The sequence below is a fragment of the Hesperophylax consimilis genome, chromosome 8, assembly GCF_061612785.1.
Source record: "Hesperophylax consimilis isolate HC1 chromosome 8, BYU_Hcon_1.0, whole genome shotgun sequence".
Taxonomy (NCBI): domain Eukaryota; kingdom Metazoa; phylum Arthropoda; class Insecta; order Trichoptera; family Limnephilidae; genus Hesperophylax; species Hesperophylax consimilis.
Genome location: NC_142843.1, coordinates 25516198 through 25532585, shown reverse-complemented (window position 1 = coordinate 25532585; position 16388 = coordinate 25516198). Strand labels below are relative to the sequence as shown.

General features: G+C 34.3%; 1 protein-coding gene across 1 annotated transcript; it reads left to right on the top strand.

The window, feature by feature from the left end:
* Positions 1-394: 394 nt before the first annotated feature.
* st (ATP-binding cassette transporter scarlet) lies at positions 395-13495 on the top strand. Its single transcript, XM_089634548.1, has 14 exons — positions 395-806; positions 2752-2905; positions 3448-3496; positions 4642-4691; positions 7068-7204; positions 7995-8165; positions 9140-9378; positions 9769-9961; positions 10076-10210; positions 11362-11589; positions 11682-11817; positions 12060-12165; positions 12367-12467; positions 13246-13495. Exons 1-14 carry the CDS (start codon positions 642-644, stop codon positions 13419-13421), a joined length of 2040 nt encoding a protein of 679 aa, XP_089490674.1. The 5' UTR covers positions 395-641; the 3' UTR covers positions 13422-13495.
* Positions 13496-16388: the final 2893 nt, after the last annotated feature.

Genomic DNA, 16388 nt, shown 5'->3' with positions numbered 1-16388 from the left:
TTACTTGTACTATCGTGTAGAATCATCCCCGTAGTTAGCGCACTTGACCCCCGGATGTCGCTCAATTATTACTAGTTGCGAGTGCTGTGTGTAATAGGTGCTAAACCTATAATATTTTTAATCATATTCAGTGGTGACTGTCAAGGGCCAAGGTCTTTAACGAGCTAACAAATCAATAAATAAATGATAATCAAAAGAGACACCAGATATGTTACATATTTTAGGTCTTCTTTGTTAAGTGAGTAGGTAACTAACACCGGAACACCATTGATTCCACTCTTCCAGTGTTCCAAAGTTAGGCTTCTTCGGAAACGACCGCCACTGCCTTCCCTCGCACCGCCCATTTCCCCGCCCTCCCGCCCCCGCCGGCAATGCCAGTCTCGCGCAGAGAACGGTCGCAGTCACTTGTCGAGCAATTTAAACGTCAACAAACATTTTGGTCTCGAAATACAATGAAATTCTGATAAAGAAAACAATAAGATAAAGTGAAGAATTTGTCTTATCTTGAGTTCAACCAACTGAAAGTTGTAAAGAAATCATTTTATTTACTGTGCGATAAAACTGGCAGTAGTGTGTTCATCTTATAAACAATGGTTTTTTCTACGCACTCTTTAAATGCAATGTTAAACTCATACTAACGAATGATATTTTTAAAACATTTACAAATCTTTTTGATAGTAAGGTTTTATTGTGTTCTGAAAATGGTAAAAGAAAATATGTCCTTGCTGCACAGGAATGGGGGTGTACCTGCAGATATACAATCCCTCATCAACACATCCCGCGCATTTGTGAATCCAGATTCAGATGTAAGTCAAATGATATATTTCTGTCAAATGATATGATGTATAAATGTGTAGATAAGTTTAGAATTACCATTAGAAAGAAAAAACAAACTAACCAACCATCACGCAGCAAGGTGAAACACCACACGCATGACTTGGCGTACACTCCTTGCTTTATTCAGATTCATACATCTTCACTCATTCATTATACTATCATTTATACCTTTCATTAATTAATATGAAAACTTGAACAGGATATTCCAATTGTTTTAGTTATTTTAATATTTATTTTTGCAATGCAATACCGTTTTTAATTGGATTACCAATAATTTCAAGAAATTTATAATAAATTCAGAATACCAATTTTCTCCGTGACCTTGTGTATACAATCTTATCAGTTGTTTTCCACTTTAAAAAAATGAAAAATATGGAACAAGCAGTAATATAGGGTTTTCCAATAAGAGGTGTTATTTTGATATTCAATCGTAAAAGATCAATGGTTTTGTTGCTTGTGTGGCACGTAGCGCCGTCTTGTTGAAAGTAAATGTTTTCCAGATCAATACCATCCAATTCCGGCCATAAAAAAATCATTAATCATCTCTCGATAGCGCAATCCATTCCCGTAACTGTTGCTCCAGCCTCATTTTCGAAAAAGTAAGGTCCAATGACTCCGCCCGACCATAAACCGCACCAAACAGTCACTTGTTGAGAATAGAGAGGCTTTTCAACAATAATTCTTGGGTTTTCCGAGCCCCAAATGCGAAAATTTTGCTTGTTGACGAAGCCACCGAGGTGGAAACGGGCCTCATCACTCAAGATGATTTGCATTTGATTCACTCAAGTGAATTTTAATAATTTCAATGCATTATTGAAGCGTGTATCGTTCCATTTTTATTAAGAGTGTAGTTTTTACTTGTCAAATGTCAAAAAATGACAGCTTCAAAAGTAACATCTACCGAAATAGCGGGCTATTCAAAATAACACCTCTTATTGGAAAACCTTATAGTATCATTTTTTTGGCAAGTACCTAAATGGACATTTGAAATCTCTATAGAGATAATCATAAGTAACTCATTATTCATATGATATTATTGCCTAATTAAAATAGTTAAGTTCACCTACAAATTCAACGTAGATAAGCTGTATGAAGAATAATAAAATTTGTGAAGACAGAGTTCAACGTACGCGAGCTTTATGTGAGAGATACTGCGTCTTGTGTCTTTTTTGACTTATTGTCTTTTTTCAATTATTTATTTTTATAAATCATTAAAATTATAAAATTACAGATAAATATGATACCTAAGTATACATTTTTACTTTAGTGTTGAGTACCTCATACAAGATGCACTACAAATGTCCCATACTAAATATATTTGTCCCAACACTTTTTATTTGTATTACTACAAATGAGGTGATGGAGGGGTTAGTGTAATTTTTTTTAATTTGAGACGTGAGGTGGTGAGTTGGTGAGGTGGTGAGGTGTTGAGGTGGTGAGGTGAAGAGGTGGTGAGGTGAGCCGTAGAGCATGGGACCTTATAACATGTGTGAAATTTGTAGTGCATCTTGAATGAGGGACCTCAAAAAACACCTCATTCAAAGGTATTACTATTGTAGTAATGTGTAGTCTTAATTAAAACAAATCCACCGTAGCTTAGCTATACCAAACACATTGTGTATGAGGAGTGATGGGGGTGGTGGGGTGGTAATTTTATTATTTTTTATAATTATATGAATATGTCCCAACTGCACGTAAGGCGGGGTAGGTGATCGAGAGTTAGGGGGGTGGGGGTTGGCTGAGTGGTGGTTGGCGAGGGGGTGGAGGTGAGAGAGGGGGAGATAGGTCAGTATTTATTATTTTTTTTATTATGTGAATACCGCACAATAGTCCCAACTGCTCCCAACCGTCTGGAGCCAGTTGAGTAACTCATACAAATTCTGTAGTCAACCCCTGTTTTTTTGTTTGTTTCAGGATGGTAGTGCTTGCCAAGATAATACTGTCCGCCTCACGAGAAGCTATTCTCAGTGGTCTCCTGAGCTGCAGGGAGCCACCCTTGCCTGGAGAGAACTTAGCGTGTATGCCAAGAAACGCAACCAAACCGGTTTCAAAAGAATCGTCAATAATGGTAAGCATTGTCTTTAATTTCCTGCATTGATCTGTGTTCTAACTCGCCTATCCGGGAACAAGGAATATGTCATCTCATTCTCAACTAGGTATGTTTTACAGTTTGTTTTACGATCATTTCGTGGTGGAATATTTGTAATGTGGATATTTTCAGCCCATGTATCATATGTTCATTTTAAATCGTCAAAGTTGAAAAAAAAACTTTTTTTATGTTGATGATTCATTTTAATGCTTAAATGCTTTACATATGAGTATGCTTTGTCTAGTTTACAATACTTTATTGACACTGGAAGCCTGCAGGCATACCTGGCTAAGCCTACTGCAAGGGGTGAACCCATGGCATTTTTACACTCACTTTGCGGGCCGCAAAGATATTCGCTGCCTGGCCGCACAATGCCCACGAGCCGCGAGTTTGACATGTAGTCTAGTCTTACCTAGATATAATTAAAATCGGTCATTTATCGATCTCATATTTCAATTTAAGAATTGCTAACATTACCCTTAATTATTTTTCCATGTTTAACTGTCACGTTTTGTTTTTAGTGACGGGTGCTGTGAAACCTGGAAGTTTGGTGGCCTTAATGGGATCAAGGTAAATAAGTCTTGTTCTTAATTTGAATGGCAGATTATTCATGAATACATTATTGGACAGTGATTAATTAACATCTCATATTACTCCTCGTCAATCCGACCGATTAAATGTAAATCTATGATATTAGGCTCCGCCACACGTACACTTCGAAGCGGCGGTACCACGCTCCGCTCCAGGCCACCGCGCAGAAAAGTTAAGTCCGAAAGTAAGTTAAGGCGATGCCATACGTAATAATTCAAAATCAGGTGTTATTGGTTTGAAAATTTTGTCGCCTATAAATGTTTCAGATGCTTTAATTAAATACTGCGAGTAGAATACATCTTGGCCTTTGAAATAATCGAGTATTTTTTAGATAAGTCTCTTTATAAGACCAGAAAAAATAATGTAAAGGCCTATGAAAACTGCTTTAATGTTTAAAATCTCCTACTTACCAAACCCATTTTCGGTTATGATTTTATTGTATAATGTGGCAAATTAAGTAATTTATAAAATGATCGAAAAAAAATACCTATTTATGCTCTTTTTGGCCATGTTTTTTTCTTGCGTTAATCAAAACAGGCGGATGGTGTTAAGCGGGAATTTAAACCTTATCGCCATCTACGTGAGGGTTGTTATTGATAGCGGCTCAATTTAAAATATTACACGACGTAGTGCATCGCCTTAACGGTTTACAGCGCAGTCTGTTGTGAGATTTTCTTGCACGGCGGCCTGGAGCGGTGGGTGGTACCACCACTCCGAAGTGTACGTGTGGCAGAGCCTTTTATCTGACATAGCAACAGTACCTACTTGTTCACTGGAATTCAACTCGGGAACATTTTCATCGCAAATATATTTTTTATAATTGAGTGACAGGCTGGGGGATTGAATTTCTCCACCTATGTATAAATACATGTATATTATTTTAGTTAAGATTGTAGGGAGTTGCGTGATATTGTTCGCAGTTTGATGAATGCGTGGTACAATCATCTTGCATTATGTGCTTATAACCACGGGGCTCGGGTTTCCAATATGTCCATAACTTGTGACGAGAAATTTGCACTCCTTTAATACGATTTATGATTGATATTACTTCCTGAAAATATTCAAAAGTTTATTTCCAAATTAGGTAGGTACTAAAGTATGACGTGAATTTTTTTAATTTTCAGTGGAGCGGGGAAAACCACTCTAATGAATGCTCTTGCATACCGCAATCCAGGTAAGTAAATAAATATTATGTATATACTTAAGTACTACATACACGGAAACATTTGTCTATAGTCGCACAAGGGTTCTTTTTTATATTTATAAGTTAATTTCTATATATTTATTAAGTATTTTATTTTTATTTATTTACTACAAAATAATACAAGGTTTCAAATTATAACAGTATGCAAAATAAATATTTTTTTTCCTAATTATTCTACTACTCCATAAGGTGAACTCCAGGAGGTCATGTATATGAAGGAATAAGTATATACAAAAAGAAAATAATGTTTTTTTTTAAGTGATCTGTAAACAGTATTCAAAGTATTAAAAAACTACAAATGTAATTCAACATACAAATTGACATAATTCAATCTTTAAATTAGCTACAAACATAATTCGATATACATAATTAACTACAAACATAGTTATAGCAAGTATAACAATAATCATTATAATATTTTCCCATTTGATCTCTGGTTAGTTGACGTGTTGTTCTTGTATTGTTTTGTATTTATTTTGCTTCTATAATGCACTTACATAGTGTTGATTGACTAGATGATCATTTGTGGAAAAGTGTGTGGAAGGGTTTAGTTTTTTCTATAGGGAAGATTTAACCCGGACATAAAGTCGGAAATTTTAACAATAATAACAGATGTTCGCTATTCCAAATTCCTTTAATATTCAAACAATCTTTTTTGAAAAAATAAGAAAATACACAGATTTAGGAAATGAGATTACAAGAACTTGGCATTCTCAGACTATAAAAATATTACCATTTGGTATTTCGGCTACTGGCATTATACCTCGCTCTCTCATTTAAAATTTAGGCGTATTAGACCTGTCAAAGAATTAATACATAAACATACAAAAATCAGTCATTTTAAATACATGCAGGATTACGAAAGATTTTTTAAATATTTATAATGAGGGATCAGTAGGATTTATAGGTCCAATTAGAATTAGTCAGTGAATTATTTTCCCATTTGATCTCTGGTGATTTGACATGTTGTTCTTGTATTATTTTGTATTTATTATGCTTATATAATGCACTTGCATAACGTGGATTGACTAGATGATCATCTGTGGAAAAGTGTGTGGAAGGGTTTAGTTTGTGGGAAAGATTTAACCCGGACATAAAGTCGAAAAATTAAAAAAAAAAACATAATTACAACATTAGTATTATTACAATAGCCAAAGTTTGTTAATGCTAGATAGTATAGACTGTATGCGTATATTAAAGAGAAGAGGCATTCTATGTCATAGAACGCCCGATAGAAATAGAAGCCTAATTGTATGTAGAATCAACTTCAACTTTTGTAATTCTATTTAGATCGACCATAGAGTAGAACCGTGTGAACGTTAGGGTGCTTATAAACAGGACAATTTCTGCGAGCCGAGCCACAAATTACCGGTGAATAATAAATCAACCGCAAGCCGCGTTTCGCGCCCTTGCAAGTCACCGGGACAAAAAAAAACAGCGACGGAAAAATAGATTTATTATTTTTTATTTATTTATCAATTCACGCCCGGCTGGGCTTTTACATGTTATTTTTTACAAAGAACATCTAAATAAACAACAAAATCAAAAAACAAAAAAAATCAAAGTAAAATCAAAAAACAAAATCAAAAAGAAAATTTAATAAATAATAAAACACAACATCTTAAATAAAAACAATGTCAAAACGAAATAAAGTGGAAACTAGACACTCCACTATGCAAGATGGAAAAATATAATACTAGGAAAATTACAAAACATTTGTAAGAAAAAACAGAGCTACGTAGTTTCTATAGTTAAATTATTTTGATATTATGCGAAGCTTGGAAATTTTTATTTCTCTAAAAAAAATTCATCCGTAAAAATTGGTAGGAAATTGGGTCGGGAAATCTATATAAAAACATATCTTTTAGATATTATCTGGTAATTTTCAAAGTTGCAAATTTTTTTCTAAAAAAAATAATAAATAAAATTCACCTTTTTAATTTTGTTTTGTGACGTTTCGAAATTTTACAACGAAAATTTTTTTCAGGTAAATTGGAAAATCGAAAAACATTGCAAAAAATATTTCGAAAAATGGTTCCGAAAATTGTGTTAAGTTTTTGAAACTAAGAAATTCCAAGTTTTGTAAATTTTCTTATTTACATTTTCTCACATTCTCTCTGGGATGCTGTTTGAAAACTTCAACGGTTCTTTTTGAAAATAACAGGCAATATCATTTTATCAGGAATATCATGAAACGATTAAAGTCTATGATTACTGATCATTCAAATAAATTCATTTTTCAAGCACGACTTTTTTCAGATAAATGTCAAGAGGTTATAAAAATGGTTAAATGGTAAATCTTCACTGAATAAAATAATGTAAATAGTAATTGGTTTTCTATTTCAGCCGGTTTCAGCGTTGACGGGGATATTCTGGTAAACGGGCGGCCGCTGGGTCCCTTCATGCATCGCCTCAGTGGTTTCATGCACCAGGAGGACATCTTCGTGGGCTGCCTCACTGTGGAGGAGCACCTCCTCTTCATGGTGGGTACTAGTACTCTCCTACACCTTACAGGCTACTAGTACCGGGAAGTCTCAGGTTGAAGTCTTTCAAACTCCATCGTGTTTGGTGATCTGATCTGATCAACCTATGTTATACATCAACTATTACAAAACTACATATTTCACTTGCAAGTAGTTTCCAGTTTCCGTCACCAGTTGGGTGGTTTCTTGGAAATTTCTTGCTAGATTTCGCTTTATTATTGAATGTGTTTCATTTTCGTTCTCTTACCAAGCGTAGGCAAAGCATGCTGATAACCCCTGATCAGCGCCTTGGCAATTCGGTGCCCGGCGAGGACTGCTCCAATTGCGCCTCCGTAGGGCCGGCCTTGCCTGAACCCGAACCCAGAGGCTGTGTCAGGGGACAACCTGAGTCAAACGGCACCTGACACTGGTAAAATTCTCAAGGGCGCGCGCTTTGTATGATCTCGCCCGCCGCAAGCCACTTGAGCGCTCGAATGAATGCCCCGTGTGCTTTGAGGCCCCTGAGGGTAAGGACGGAACTGTTCAATGACCAAATATGAATAGCAAGCTACTTCCAAACCACCCCTTATTTCCTTCTGCCCCACAACTTTTCAATGAGTATGCCATAGTACCACTGGCTGCAGATAGAAACTCTTGTGCGATATTATATTTAAAAAAAACTGTTTTATAAAGAGTATCAACATTAATTACCTCTTTTACCTTTTCATGAACTTCTGAGAGTTCAATTAAACCAAGGAAGCAATCCAATGTATTTTTATCAGATAACCATTAGTTTGTTGTATTTTTCCAGGCTAGATTGAAGATGGACCGTCGCACCACCGCATCTAGTCGCCTGCGTAGGGTCCAGGAACTACTTAAGCAAGTGGGGCTCTTTGGGGCCCGAAACACTCGCATAGGACTCCAGGGGGAGGAAAAGCTGCTCTCGGGGGGTGAGAAGAAGAGGCTGGCTTTTGCAACAGAAGTGAGGCTTGATTACTAAAATATTAGAAAAACAAAGCATTTTTAAATAGTCATGTTACTTAAAATAGATGTAAACATTTCAGTGGCAGTAAAAAGAAACAAAATCTACATAGACAATATAAAAATGGCAACAACTAGGGAATGCAATCCTGCAAGAAAATGTCAATCCTGGTATTTGCGGGACTGAACAATCTTAGTCCCGCTGGATCCAGGTATTTGCGGGATCCAGCAGAGTGGACTTATATATCTAATCAATAGTATAATAAAGACCTGATACCTCGATCTACCGACCTTGTTTTTAGACTTTTAAATTTATACCTATAATAAAACAAGTTCTTTGGGACATTTTAAATGATTTATTAATAGGTATACCTTTAGTTAGACATAGGTAAAGTTTAAGTCATAAATTGGCAAAGAATAAGATAATACATAAATTTACATAACATACCCGCCTCGGAACAGACTTTGTCTTGTGAGGTGGGTAAAAGAAATCTATGTACACAAATGAAAATAAAATAAACGCCCGGATTGCCGGCACTGAAACTGAAACTGAACTGAAACTTAAATTTAAATAATAACGTTCACACGATAAACAATATTCTTGTACAGTGAGCATCATAAGTTAAATTAAACATTATTTTGGAAATAGCTTCGTAAAAAGTTAAAGTATTAATTGTGTCATCTGATAAACGGCTTCTGATATTGGACACAAGGTAGCCATTGGCTGAAAAAGCTCGTTCAGCTTCCACGCTGGTTGGCATAATAGTCATTAGCGCATTGTAAGTGAATTGAAGGTAATTCTCTGTAATCCCGCCAGTCCAGCGGGATCCCGCAAAATTTTCGACCGAGATTAGTCCCGCTAAATGTCTGCGGGATCTCGGTATTTCGGGATCCCGGTATACCGGGATTGCATTCCCTAGCAACAACTAATCAATAGGTATAAGAACTATTTATGATTTTTTTTTCTTTTTCCAGCTACTGACAAATCCTATGCTATTATTTTGCGATGAACCGACAACAGGTCTTGACTCCTTCTCTGCCCAGAAACTGGTCACCATCATGAGTAACCTGGCCCTCAATGGACGCACCATTATCTGTACCATTCACCAACCTTCGTCCGAGATATTCACCATGTTCGACCAACTTATATTAGTAGCTGACGGTAGAATCGCTTTCAACGGAAATTCTAGGAGAGCTTTGGAATTTTTTGAAAAGTAAGAAATATCGAAGATAATTTATTAGATTTAAATGTTTTTTTTTCGATTAATATACGCATTTTACCTTCACACCAGATATTCAAATTTTGTAATATTCAGGAAAAGTCAATCATGTTATCGTTCAACTCAAAGACTTCATTTAATTAAATTAGTCTATCGAATGATTCTAAAACTAAATATATTGATTAATTTTGTTCAAGTTTCATTGTGTTTCTGCACTTTCGGTGATTCAGTTTTAGATTCCTTTTAGATTAGTATAATGCATATATTTTCATGTTCATACAAGACGTGAGAAGAAAGATTTTAATTTAAACATTTTAGGACGATCGTCGATGACTTCACATACAACCTACTATGTGCAGCTAACAATAAAACGGTTCTTTTTAGCCATGGCTACGCTTGCCCAAAGAACTTCAATCCTGCTGATTTCTTCATCAGGACCCTAGCTCCGATCCCAGGTTCTGAGGATTCTTCTCGTGCAGCGGTCAGAAGGATCTGTGATCAATTTGCTGTTAGTGATGCTGCCAAAGAATTTGAAGTCATCGTCCAACTAGAGTTTCATATCATGAAATCAGCCGGGGTAAATTATTTTAGCCATTATTGTTGTGAGAATGGAGTTTTTTAAGTTTCTGAAATTAAGTGAAAGTTAACCTACAGGTTTTTTCTTACAAAAAGCTTATAATGTTATTTTCAGAATACATATACCCAGAAAAGAAGTGAGTTCAGAGGAGCACGGTGGTGGACAAAGCTTCATTGGCTAACTCATAGAAGCCTTTTACAAGTCGTTCGAGATCCATCAGTTCAAGCAATGAGGATTTTCCAGAAAATAGTAAGTATCTTGTCTTTTAATCTATTTTTTAATTGTTTATTATCATAGTCACGAGGCAAATGAAATAATTCTTCGGTTAATTTCCAGAGTCTCATATTTATACATGTGGTTAAGATATTAGCAAAACATTGACAGTGAAAAGTACATTGAGTGCGATTAATCAATTTTTATTGTCAAAAACTTTGTTCCTTCTGATAAAGAATTGAGTTTTTATACGGACAAAACCTTTTATCCACATTCTTAATACGTATGTACGGGCGCAAACAAATAATTCATCATAATATTGTATAGCATAGCTAGCAAAAAGCGTATTTTAACCTTAAGAGATGGCAGTACCGATTCAGCGAATATTAAGTTATAATCTAATTATAATTGAATTATTTTATTAAAATACACTTTGTGCAAGTAATGCTTTATAATCATTAGACGAATCATTTTATTGCGCCAGTACACATGCAATATTAATATAAATAAATAGTTTTATCCGTACAAAATCTCAATTCTTTGAAAGGAGGCATGCACAATGCACATACTATTTTGTATTGAATCACCGATACAATATTGTATTTGTATGCCTTTATTGAAAAAAAATAGTTTTCAAAACTATTTATTCATATTCATATTGCGTGTGTACGGGCGCTAACAAATATTTTCAAGCAATACCTTACAAAAAGCAAATTTTGATTAAAATAAATTAATTAACGTCATCTATGAACGCGTAAATTATAAGGAACGTTGCGTTTAACCTTAAGAGATGGCAATAAACGATTCAACTAATATTCACACCTTTTCTAAAAGTATTCCTCTATATTTCCACAGATGTCAGTAGTATATAATTAGACGCAAACCATATTTTCGAGCTATGTTTCAAAATTATGTTAACCCTAAATTCGTATGATGTTTGGGGACAAATTGGGTCTCCTAATAATTAAAGGGAAGAGACGTACATTTGGTATGAAAATGAAAGAATTTGATTAGTTTTTTTTTTTTTAAATTCATTACAATCCACAAATAATGCTAAATATTTTTGATACCGCAGCGAATATTGTTGTTCAAAATTCTTGTACAAAATGATTGGTGTAGCAGTAGAAGTGATAGAGAGGAATAACAAGTCTCAATAAATTTACCAATGTATATATTCTTATTTTCAGCTAATTGCAGTTACAGCCGGATTGTGTTACTTGGGAACAAATGCTTTTAGCCAGTCTGGTATCCAATCAGTGCAAGGAGCACTATTCATCTTAATATCAGAGAACACCTTCAGCCCCATGTATTCTACTCTAGCTCTCTTTCCACAAGAGTTTCCATTGTTTCTAAGAGAATATCGTTCGGGATTGTATTCATGCATTCTCTACTATATTTCCAAACTACTATCATTGGTAAGAATATACTCAATTCTGCTTATTTACCGAATTTCATTTTGAGTGCTTATTACATGTGTATGTTTTTATAAATAAATAAAATACTTTAGTTTCCAGGTTTAGTTGCAGAGCCCGTAGTATTTGCACTGATAGCATATTGGCTCGCAGGATTGCGCGCCACTTTCTATGCATTCAGTATGACTTTATTCATTACTGCTATGGTGATGAATGTTTCTACAGCCTGTGGTAAATACATATATTACTTTGAAGTAATGCTTATTAAGAGGATTGCCTTAAAACAGTAAAATACATACATATCATTGAACAACCTTTACGTTAAAAAAACACTTGGAAAACGTTACACCCTTATTGTGTTGTGCGCCCGTGTAATGTTGTTAGTGTAACAAAACTTACCTTCTGATATAAATTCAAATATTCAATCTATAAGTGTGTTAAATTTAATTTTAAAAATTGTTTTCTTTTTTCAGGATGCATGTTTTCTTGCGCATTTAATTCTGTTGCCTTGGGAATGGCATATTTAATACCATTTGATTACACTCTGATGATAACTTCAGGTCTTTTCATAAAATTGAGGTAATTATTCATAACCTTACATTTGGGTTGCATAAAATTCTACAAAATCTTGATTCTGGATGTTTCCTGAATATGTAATTCTATTACGAAATTCACATTTTAGATAAATGGAGAACATTGCATCCTTTACGTTATTTTATAAATTACACAATATTATGGTATTTTGTAAGGATTCATTTATTTTATTTATTTTACTTCCAGCTCATTACCAAGTTATGTTTCATGGGTTCGTTTTCTCTCGTGGCTAATGTATTCCAACGAAGCAATGACAATAATCCAGTGGCAAGGAATCACAAATATAAGTAAGTCTTTATCCTATTAAATACTTCGTGCTTGGGGATGAATGAGTATATGAACCCGATCCAATCAGGTTATATTTTTGATCATCATTTAGTGCTCGGTCAAGTACAATATGCCTAATGGCTTCTTATAAATCACTCTACAAAACACGAGGCCAATGTTTTGTAGAGTGATTTATTGGCAACTACACCATTTCCTTAATTTGAAGGCACTGCGTTATGGACAATGCGTTTTAGTGTAAAGGGGTTACCGTTTAGTAATAGTAGCCATTAAACACTGGCCTTGTATTAACAGATCAATTGCAAAGATTTAGTCAAGATAAAAATAGACAACTAAGGTCTCTTGAATATTTCTGATGGAACATTAAACTTATTTCATCAGTCACCTGAGTGTAACAAAACTCTTAATTCAAAACACAAAAGCAGCCAAGGTTTAAATCACCCTACTTTTGTGTATTTATTTTTTCATAACCGACGAATAACAATAATGTTAACATATCACCAAACTCAAGAACTAGTTCTCTTCATTGGTGTAGAAATACAAAAACACATATTTTGTTATTATGCCATTAACTATGTATTTTTTTGTAACAATATTATTTTTTTTATTTTTTTTTGTATTTTAAAGTAATAAATTGTGAAAATACATATTTTCAAAAAAATAAAAGCTCTGATATATTATGACAGAACTTAAAAAATATACTCACAATTGTCAAAGTATGTATTGATAACTGGCGCAAAATTAACGTAATTCAACATGACATGTTGTTTGTTATTTCAGCCTGTGACGCTACACGTCCAGAACTTCCGTGCTTAACGACGGGAGAGCAAGTCTTGGATACTTACAGCTTCTCCGATGAAAATCTATATAGAGATTTGTTCGCAATGTTAATTCTATACTTTACATTTCACACAATTGCATACCTGTTTTTGTCTTTCCGAGCAAAGAGAAAATGATCTGATTTGAGCTCTTTTTACCTTGTGTTTTTATTTTTTTATTTAATGTGTTCAAAATAAATACATACTTATCTCAAAACTAAACAATTAATTTTCTTTTTTATCTTTTGCATTGAACATTGAAAGCAGTGTATTGGACACATGGGGTATTTCACCATCCTCTCGATAAGTACTATCCATGGGATAACGTATTATTTTCATTTTACGATTTGACAATCTATAAAGTCAGAATTTACTATTAGTTACTCGAACCAATGAATAGTGCATTTATATAAGGAATAATTTAGCCGAGCTTTCTATCTATTTAAAATATATATTTATTATAATCGATAGTTATCGAGAGGATGGTGAAACAACAACAAGCAATCAATTTTCGCTAGAGGGGGCTACCAACGTCTGGAGTAAGAGGCATTAGTGGTATCGTTATCTCAGCATAAGATGGGTGATGTTTGGTGGTGATGGCGATGAGTTAAGACACCGTGGGACATATATATCACAGATCATAAATATGATCAGAGGACAAGATAAATCTGATGTAACCACGGAGGTAAGAAGGGAGGTTGTAATACTCAATCATGATGTTTAAAAATACACTTTATACAGGATTTGAGAAAATAATGTAGTTATCAACCAATGAATCTCCTGATCATTAGTCACTGTTATTTTCTATATATTAGCACTGCTACATCTTAAGATAAATAGAAGTGTAATGTAATATTATATAAAATCCATAAATATACTTTTACAGACAAACTCCCAACTTTCTTAACTTGAATCAACTCAAACAATTTACTATGCACTAATTTATTTTATTTTTATAAGTCTCTAAGGGTAAACTTAAATTGTAATGTTTTAGTTTTTTCTTAATCATAATATATGGTCTATAAAGCTTTTATGTGTGACTCGTGTTGGGACATTTATCTTGGGCTCTAATCCATGCTGTGCTAGTATTGTTAGTTATTATATTATGCTTTGCTGTCTTTGCTATCTCCTATGATGTACTGTTCAGTGCAGCTAGGAAATGTTAAGTTAAACGCAACGTTCTTCATAATCTACGCATTCATAGATGGCATTAATTAAATTATTTTATAAAAATACGCTTTACACAAAACACTAAAAGCTGGATAGACCATATATTGTGATTAAGAGCCAGCCTTCCGTGTAAAGAATATAGATTTGGGTAAAGGCCCGTTTATAATAGGAATAAGCGGTAAGAATAGGCCGGTGCCATAATCCGTTATCCGTAATATTTTAAGAATAGGCCGATGCCGTAATCAGTTATCCGTAATATTTTCGATCGTCGTTTATAATTGAAATAGGAATAGAATAGAATACGTCCATAGAAGTGACTATGCCGCTGTCACTTGTCTATGTCAACGAGAGTATATTCTTCCTCCATCTTATCAAAGTAATATTGTTTTATATAAATAAATATTGAAACGATTTATTCATCAGATATTGTTGCATGTGGAATGTTTTTGTCAATTCTGGGGCTAGCATACGCTGCAATAGGAGACACACAGTTGACGAAAAAAATAAGGAAAAAACGACGTTGGAGTGTGCGTCCCTTAAATCATAAAAGGAAGAAAACAGGACATTTCCATAATTTGTTTAAAGACATGGCGACAGTAGACAACGATCAATTTAAGAAATCTACAAGAATGTCGCAGACCAATTTATATAAATTGTTAGGACTTCTACAACACAAATTAGTAAAGCGAAGCAGACGTGAGCCTTTAAGTCCAGAACATAGACTAGTTATCACATTATTGTAAGTGATAATATCTTTTTATATTTATAATGTTAAGAATTATATTTATTCATTTTGATGTAAAAAATAATGTACTTATATTATTTAGCCATTTGTCTCAAGGCTGATGCAGTCTGCAAGTAGTTGCATGGTCCTTTATGATTGGAAAAACCACATGTAATAATAAAGGAAACTTGCGAGACAATATGGGATGTTCTTAGTCCCATATATTGCAAACAACCGACAATCGAAGAATGGAGAGAAAAAGCCAAAGAATTTTATAAGCAATGGAATCTCCCTAACTGCTGCGGTGCAATCGATGGTAAACATATTACAATTCAGGCACCTAAAAATTCAGGAACTGCTTTTTTTAATTATAAAAAACATTCAGCATAGTCCTCTCGGCTGTTTGTGATGCTGACTACATATTCACACTTGTAGAGATCGGATCATATGGCTCGCAAAGTGATGGTGGAGTATTCTTCGAGTCAGCCTTCGGCCGAGGTTTGGACTCTGGTAAAATAAAATTACCAGCAGGTACACCATTACCGAACACAAATATTGATTTTCCATATTACTTTGTTGGAGACGAGGCTTTTCCTCTAAAACCATACATTTTAAGACCTTTTCCGGGAAGGAATTTAAATAAAGAAAAACGAATTTTTAATTACCGATTATCAAGAGCAAGGAGAACAATAGAAAATTCTTTTGCCATTTTAGCATTTAGGTGGAGAATCTTGCGAAATAGTATTATTGCCGAAGTTGATAATGTAGAAAGGATTACCGCTGCCACAATATGTTTACACAATTTTCTGCGAATCTCTGAAAAAAATGCCGAACAACTAGTGTTTGCCCTTCAAATTTTTGTGACACTGTTAGAGATAATGTACTTAAATAAAAATAAATAAATAATGGTCTAATTTCAGAAGGCTTATTTCGAGAAGAACAAAGTGAAAGTGCTTTTCAAAGGATAGGACGCATGGGTACAAATAATCCATCAAGATCAATGATCGCTCTACGTGACAGCATGGTACATTATCTTTTGCATGAAGGGGCAGTTCCTTGGCAGTGGGCACATATTTCAAGAGGATCTAGACCAGAGTGATATCGAGAAAAAACGCCTTCGGGATTTAAGTTTTTAATGCGTTTACACTCTAGTAAACTAAAGTCTCTATAAATGGAAACTCAATGTATCCTTAATGTAAGACAGATCAGAC

Bases quoted from the DNA above. Each gene is read 5' to 3' on its own strand.
- st (XM_089634548.1), top strand. From the start codon at position 642: ATGATATTTTTAAAACATTTACAAATCTTTTTGATAGTAAGGTTTTAT. The intron at 10,211-11,361 runs GTAAGTATCTTG...TCTTATTTTCAG, and splicing joins TGAGGATTTTCCAGAAAATA to CTAATTGCAGTTACAGCCGG. The intron at 11,590-11,681 runs GTAAGAATATAC...AAAATACTTTAG, and splicing joins TTTCCAAACTACTATCATTG to TTTCCAGGTTTAGTTGCAGA.